Source organism: Quercus suber, unplaced genomic scaffold (assembly GCF_002906115.3).
Source record: "Quercus suber isolate HL8 unplaced genomic scaffold, Cork oak 2.0 scaffold_67, whole genome shotgun sequence".
Classification (NCBI taxonomy): domain Eukaryota; kingdom Viridiplantae; phylum Streptophyta; class Magnoliopsida; order Fagales; family Fagaceae; genus Quercus; species Quercus suber.
The window spans coordinates 891748-899595 of record NW_027069532.1 but is presented as its reverse complement, the minus strand read 5'-3'; the positions used below and the strand labels follow the sequence as shown (position 1 = coordinate 899595).

The 7848-nt window shown below is 36.1% G+C and overlaps 1 protein-coding gene across 1 annotated transcript; it reads right to left on the bottom strand.

The window, feature by feature from the left end:
* Window positions 1–440: 440 nt before the first annotated feature.
* On the bottom strand, window positions 441–1255 carry LOC111998895 (ethylene-responsive transcription factor ERF071). Its single transcript, XM_024031019.2, has one exon. The coding sequence runs from the start codon at window positions 1160–1162 to the stop codon at window positions 554–556; it is 609 nt and encodes a 202-aa protein (XP_023886787.1). The 5' UTR covers window positions 1163–1255; the 3' UTR covers window positions 441–553.
* Window positions 1256–7848: the final 6593 nt, after the last annotated feature.

The following is a 7848-nucleotide window of genomic DNA, read 5'->3' as shown; positions in this document are numbered from 1 at the left end:
TCCTCCCATTCAGTGATGGCTCCAAGATTTTTTTTAGGGAGATCAGTAGTGTCAAAACTAAGAATAGTCTGGAGAGAATGCTTATTTATTTATTTTGTTTAATGAATAAGCAATTTTAACAATAATACTACTTACGCAACACTTTTATAATAAAATATAAGTGGTAAGTTGTTAAAGGTATGTAAAAAACTGATGTCAATTGTGAGTCTAAATCAAAACCAATTACATCATACCACTTAACCTTGCATTCAAAAAAAAAAAAAAAAAAAAAACATACCACTTAACCTTTATTGTAAAATTATTGTGAAAGTAGCACTAGGATAATTATATTCAAACTTCTTTCAACTAGGTTTAAACAAAATTTAGGTTTAGGGCGTTCAAATTTTTTATTTAGGGGTAAAAAAAAAAATGAAATATGTATACAATTTTTTTTTTTTTTGGCTAAGTTAGGGGTTCAAATGAACTCTCTGAACTGGCTGTAACATCGCTCATGCTCCCACTTAGAGTCGAGTGGGGAAAAAACATACATCCGAAATTGAGTGTATTTTCTCTATTAAATGGTGGGGTCAGCGGCGTTGTCAGGCCAATCCATCATCCATTGTTCAAGTTCCTTTATGGTAATCCCATCCAAAAGCTCATTCTCTTCGTGACTGCTTTCTGCCACGTCTTTCACAATCTGCGTATCACTCTCTGCCATCATCTCCACATTAATATTTGGATTAACCTCCTGAGCTTGTTCATCATGATTATCATCTCTTTCAACCTCATAGTCTGACAATGGGAAATTAAGCTTGGCTCTAGGTCCACGGAACTTGATGGCAGCCTTATCGTAAGCCCTGGCAGCCTCCTCTGCGGTCTCGAAGGTGCCAAGCCACACCCGCTTCGCTTCCCTCGGGTTTCGAATCTCAGACGCCCATTTCCCCCACGGCCTCTGCCTCACTCCCCTATATCTCTTCTCATTGTCATCCTTCTTCTTCTTCCCAGTGTCGCTGGTCCCACTGGTTGAAGGCAATGGTGATGCGGCAGTACTACTACCCTGGAGTGCTTCTAGTATTTGAAGCTGTTGTGGGGTGTGAGTATCAACCCCGTCGGTGATCACGTGCTTGAAAGCTGACACCAAAATGTCGTGCTCTTCTTCCTTTGTTACTCGAATATGATGCATAAGTGCACGAATATAATTAATACGATCCTATAAGCAGTTTTTGGACAAATTGAGCTTTGTATGACGAGAATTAATTTAGATTGGAAGTGAGCACGTTGCCTTGTGTTTCAGCATTCGAATGCGGAGGAGGTGGGCAAGCGATTTTGGTCTATATATAAAGGGTTGGGTCATGTAGCTGCCACCTTGTATACAGTGCTTACGCGGAGGTCAATCATTTTGCCTAAATTTTTTAATATGGCTCAGCTTTTAGGTCCACCAAATTATGAGAGGAGTGAAACATATACCCGTAACAGAGAATTTTTCCTTTATCCTATATGGCTCCTTTATCCTGAATGGCACGGGCATGAAGCTCTCTCGTTGAAGAGGATATGATTGTTCCACGTGGCTGTTGGGTCCAAAATATCAAAATATCATCTTGCATTGACTGGATTATGCAAAGGTAGGGTAAGGGATGTTGAGTTGATTGGTTACGTACGCAGTGACGCGATGGCGAGACAGGAATTCCAAAAACAATAGGAACCAGGGATGAATCTATATATTGACTAGGGGGCAACGGCCCCCTAAATTTTTTTTTTTAAAAAAAATATTAGTATATTAACAAATTTTAATTTTAGTAATTTTGTTCGCTTAACAATGCCGTCAACTCTTTTAAGAGTAATATTATAGTCACACTTTTTACAACATTTTTACAAACTATTGAGTAATAAATTTGTATTAATTTACACACTTGCATAACTTTTTATTTATCAATAACAACTCATTACATTAGCAATTTATAAAAAAATTTTAGTTTTCGCATTTTCACCTTTTAAAGGTCTTAAAAATTAATAGATTAAATCTAAAACAATATATATATATATATATATATATATTATAAGTCCAAAAAGATTAGCCTAACAACAAAAATTACTAATAATAAAGTTTAAAAAAAAAATTAAGTCCGATCAATCTATTTTACCAAAAACAAACAACTTGGCCATTTAAGTAGGGGTGGCAAAATTTGACACGACCCGCGAACCCGACACGACTAACCTGTTTATAAACAGGTCATGGGTTAAGGCTAAATGGGTTCGGGTCATATTCGGGTCGACACGGTTGACCCGTTTAATAAACGGGTCGTGTTCGTGTTTAACATGTGAACCCGTTTGACCTGTTTGACCCGTTTAGGTAATAAAGGTATTAAATTTTGTTATTATTGCTTAATTTTTGTTGTTGTAATTATATGTTTATTATTATATTTATGGTTGTAATTGTATTTTAATTTTAGATATATAGAAATTAATAATAGATTATTTAGATCATGTATGACCTATTAATCAAACAGGTTATTAGTATTAATTTTTACATGACTTATTAATTAAACAGGTTAAACGTGTCAGGTTGGGTCAACCTGTTTAATAAACAGGTCGGGTTAGGGTTGAGCATTCTTGACACGTTTACTAAACAGGTCGGGTTCGGGTCAACTCATATAGCAGAGTACTTATGGCTCGACACGACACGAACCCGACCCGCGAACACGAATTGACACCCCTACATTTAAGAAGTTTTAAACAAAAATCCTTAGTTAGTGATAAAGTAATAGAGTCAAAAGCCGAAACTGCCGCACATAGCTAACAGCAGAGCTGTCCTAACTCTAAATCTTGACTCCATTCTTAATAGGAACTTACCTCTTATCCTAAGAATTGCCTACAACTCTTAAAAAGTTGGCAGCATAGCATTTCTTAAAAAATATTAAAAACATCTAAAATCAAGCAAATAAGAGCACTCATAGCAGTGGTGCTAAAAAACTATTTTTAGTACCACAAACTACAAATATTGGGTTGCAGCAGTGTAGCTATATCTAAAAATTTTAGCTCTTGAGCTACAGTACACAACCATCTATAGCTATGCACTGTAGCTCAAAAGCTAAACCTAAATAATATTTTTTATTCTCCCTTTGCTTTAAAATATTGTTTTAATTCACCCAACACGTTTTACTCTCTGTCTTTCTTCATTGAGCTTCTTAGACACCTTTCTCTCCTCATTCTCCCTCAATTTGATCTTCATTGAGCTTCTCTAGCTTCTCTCTCTCGTGCCTCTCTGAGTAAATTGTTGCCGTCTTGCCGCCGCTCGATAGATTGCTGCCGTGCCTCCCCTCTTTGGGTGGATCATGGTAGATTTTGTGGTGGGTTCGGGTGTGGATGAGTTTGCAGTTGGCTTTTGATGGTTTGGATTGGTGGTTAGTGGTGGTGTGCTGATTGGTGAAGAACATGGGTGTTGTGGGTTTGCGGTGGTGGATCGTGGCTGGTGCAGATCGATGGTGGGTTTTGCCATATATTGGTTATGATTTGGTGGCTGGATTGGCTTGACACAGCAGTGAGTGGTTATGATGGTGGTGGTGCCATGAGGGGCTGTGGGTTGAAGAGAGAGTAGAGAAGGAGAAGACAGAGATAAAGATGAATAGTGAGAAAAAAATAATAAATAGGTGTTTGTGGATATATATATATATATATAATTTATTGTGTTGAAAGTTAAAATAGATTCATTGTTGCAGTATATGAGTAGGTAAAATAAATAAAATAACTTTTTATAGTATAAAATAGCTAAAATTATAGTTTTACTATTGTAGATGCACTAATAACACTAAACTTAACGCTATTTCAAAAATTACAATTAAAAATCAAAATGAACAAATACTAAAAATTAGGTTGCAGATTCTGTCCAATACGAGAGCATGCACGAGACCATATCAAACCTTTACTGCTTTAGATAAGTTAAGCCTCACAAGACAACAAGACGACATGACAAGACACTACATAAAAAATAGACTTTTGCAGTACTTTTGGTTGCTCAGATACGCAGGAAAAAAAATGCAATTGCACTATTGCTTTTGCTGCCATTTTGGGGTGTCTCGTTATGTGAAGGCCTTTATGAAGGGAAGGATACATGTTTCGAAAACATTAATGGATTTCTCCTAGCTCCAGCTGCATAGTTGGTTACGTCTTCAGAGTCGCAAAGAATCTTAAAAATTCCAAATGATACATATTGCCTTTTTTTTTTTTTTTTTTTTAAGAAGCATATATTTTCTTCTTCCGTACAATCATACAGTCAAGCCGCAGTTTTTTTTTTTTTTTTTTTAAGCACGTGCATTTATCTGATCGCCACACAAGACATTGTTTGTGATGTTGAAGACAAATGAGTATGAAACTGTGATAAGAAAGAGTCCCATTAAAAAAAAAAAAAAAAAAAAAGTCTACAATACCCACATGTAAGTCAAAAATGTTTTAGATTATAACCTCCTTAGAGCATCTACATCAACTTATGAAAACTCTTCTAAAATACAAAAAGTGCTCTAATTTACATATTTTATCACAAAAACCTTTCACATCAGTCTTTGTAAAAATGTCTAAATTTCCATGATGGGCTTACAAATGAACAATAACCGTAGAAATATACACAGTTACTGTTCATCGTGTAAACAATTTTTTAATTCTTTTTTCTCTCTCCTCTGTCAAACTACAACAAACTAGCGCGGTAGAAGGAAGAAGAAATCTCATACCAAGACAAATCCAAAATCAACAACAACAAACTATTTCAAAATCAACAGAAAATTAACTCAAAATCATACTCAACAGAAAACTCACTTGAAATGCCCAACGGAGCCAAATCTGCCGCCCGATCTGCTGCCGTCGGGTCTTCCATTGCTACCACCGGATCTTTCATTGCTATTGTCAATTGGGGGTGGAAGGCGAAAGGTCGGTGATGGAGGAGAGAGGGAGGGGCAAAGGAGAGAGGGAGGGAGAAAGCGAAAGAGAGGCTGAATCGGTTGATGTTTGAGGCGGCGGTGGCAGTGAGCTAGATCGGCGAGCTGGGAGTGAGCTGGATCAACGAGTTGGGTCAGCGAGCTAGGAGTAAGTGAGGGAAAGAGAGAAACGGGTGAGTGAGCTGAAAAAGGAAAGGGAAGGGGAAAATAGATTATGAAGGAAGAGAGAATGGGTACGGGAAAGAGAGAAACGGTTATTAATAAATAATAAATAAATAATATTATTTAATTAGAATAGATTTGTAAAATATATGAACTGATGTAGGTGTTTTGAATATGTGGTAGTGTAAAATAGAAAAAGTAAGTTTTTAGTGTAAAATAGAAAGAAATTTTTAAACGAGCTGATGTGGTTGCTCTTAAAAGGTATCTTCAGGAATCTTTTTAAATTCTAGTATTGTAGAGAGTAAACAATTATTTTTACTTTTACTTACTTATTTTTTTGGTTATATTTTATTACAGGATCTCTATCATTTCTCTATCTCATTTAAATATTATTTTTTCATTCTTTCTTTCATCTTTCTTTATTCTTTTGTAATATTTTTATAATCTTAATTTATTCACCCCTAACATATATATATATATATTGTTAAATCTCCCAATAGTAAAAATTTTAAATTTTTTGTTTTATTATTATTATTATTATTATTATTTTTTATGGATTTCATGAAGCATTTATAAAACAATATAGTAAGTTGTTAGTTTTTATTAATTTGAAATTTATCAAATTTACGTTGTACAAATTTTTCTAAAAATTCTATGTATTTTGAAATTTATCAAACTTAGTCTTGAAACTAGCTCATTAACTTTTTCCTAAAAAATTCATTACTTTACCCCTGTACGGCACCAGGCCCCCAGGACCATTTGGACCTTGGGCCCAAACTCCGCATAATGGCTCGTGGTTACTAACTCCCCTGTCAAAAGCTGGGCTTAAGGCCCACTAGGGACATGGATGCATGCCCCATGACCTCATGTTTAGCCCAGAACCTGTTGGCCGGTTGTTGAAATATTCGCTCATTACTCCACGATGAGGGAACATGCTCGGCAAGTCTCATTTTCAACAAAGTACAACTGCTCAGTAAAACTGTATCTCGGATGCTCGGTAACGCCTTGAGTGATACCGCTGTCGAGCATCCTCCTCCAACAGGAACTAGTTCCAAAGCCACTTCCACCAAACATCCACCTAAGGATAACAACATTGGACCCTTCAAACCACTAACTACAAAAGTAATCATAGCACCCCACTAATCATAATGCTATAAATAAGAGAAGCTGGAGAAGAAAAATGGGTTTTTTGGTGGAGAGGGTTCTAAGGAAAGTTGAGAGTAGAAAGTGAGTCATAAGAGGGAAAGGGAAACAATACTGATGTTGGGGAGGTTTAGTTGGGTCTCTTGACAAGAATCGCCCAAGGTAGGAAACTCAAAGCCCACATTATAAATATTTTGTGAGCCCACAAGTGAGTTAGTCCTATAAGCTTGTTCTGGGTGCCTATAACTCCCATTTGGGATTGTTGTTGTTGTTGTTGTTGTTGTTGTTGTTATTATTAGTATTTTAGTGAAATTGATTTATTATTATCATTAGCTCATTTTTTAATTCCTTTCAAATTTAATTAACCCCATTTTACCAGGGTTTTTTTTTTTCCCTAAATAACACTTATTTTCAAACAATTTCATTAGTTAGCACTTATCATCGTTTTCAAATTATTTAGGAAACTAACATCTCAAGCCTTTCAAACTCGAGTTCATTGTAGCAACTCGAGTCTCAAAGACTCGATTTCCATGCACGGGGTGTGGAACTTGAGTATTAGAGACTTAAGTTCCTACTCTGCACACACACACACACACACACACACACACACACAAAATAGAAATTAACAGAGGAAAACAAAACCTTTGCCTCGGGAAGAAGAAAACCTCTGCACAAATCCTTTGCTTGGAGACTTTGCCACCTAGGTTTAGTCCAAGTCAAGGGGTTTAGGTTAGGGAGATCTGGGTTTGTGGGTTTAGTTCGAGCTTGGGTTCGTGGGTTTTGCCACTTGAGTTCGTCGGTTTTGTTGCTTGGGTTCGTGGGTTTGTCGTTGGGTTCATCACCTATGTTTGTGTTTTTGTTGTTTCTTTGTCTGTGAATGTTTAAATAAAATTTCATTCCATGGAGCATGTAAGCATATTCAACCAAAGATTAGGTGGAAATTTTTTTTTTTTTTTTTTTGAGGAGAAGAGGAAGAGATCCAAAGAAGAAGAAGAGACTCATGTTTTTTTATTTCTTGGTTTTCATTTGTGGAACTTGGGTCTTAAAGACTTGAGTTCCACATGGATTTTATCGAGTCTTTGATACTCGAGTTGCTATAGTGAATTCGAGCCCAAGAGACTCGAGATGTTTGTTTCCTAATAGTTTAGAAATGATGTTAACTAATGCAATTGTCTAAAAATGGGTGTTATTTTGGGGGAAAAAAATCTCATTTTTCCACCACACAAACAACCCACTTTTCCGCCTACACAGTACTTGTTAATTTCTCACCACACACCTCTTGCACTATTTTGCAACCCCACGGACCAATGACCACCACAGACCAAAGTTTATTATATGAAAAATCTCATTTGAGAGAGAGAGAGAGAGTCGTTCTCCACCGCTGCTTGTCCTCTTCCATCGCCAACAACATGCAGCCCAGATTGGTCTCTCTCTATTCTCTTTTTTCTTTTTTTACTTTTATTGTTTTGATTTCATTTGGTTTATGAGAAAAAAAAAAATTTGTGTTTGGATGTGTTTTGCGTTTTGTAGTCATTGAGATAAAAAAGAGAAAGAGTGAGGAAGAAAGAGAAATGGACGAAAGATAGAAAAAACCATTTTTTATTCAATACGGTAATTATTTGATGAGAGAATAACATTT

Excerpts from the sequence above, each read along its gene's own strand:
- LOC111998895 (XM_024031019.2), bottom strand. The coding sequence starts at position 1,162 with ATGCATCATATTCGAGTAACAAAGGAAGAAGAGCACGACATTTTGGTG.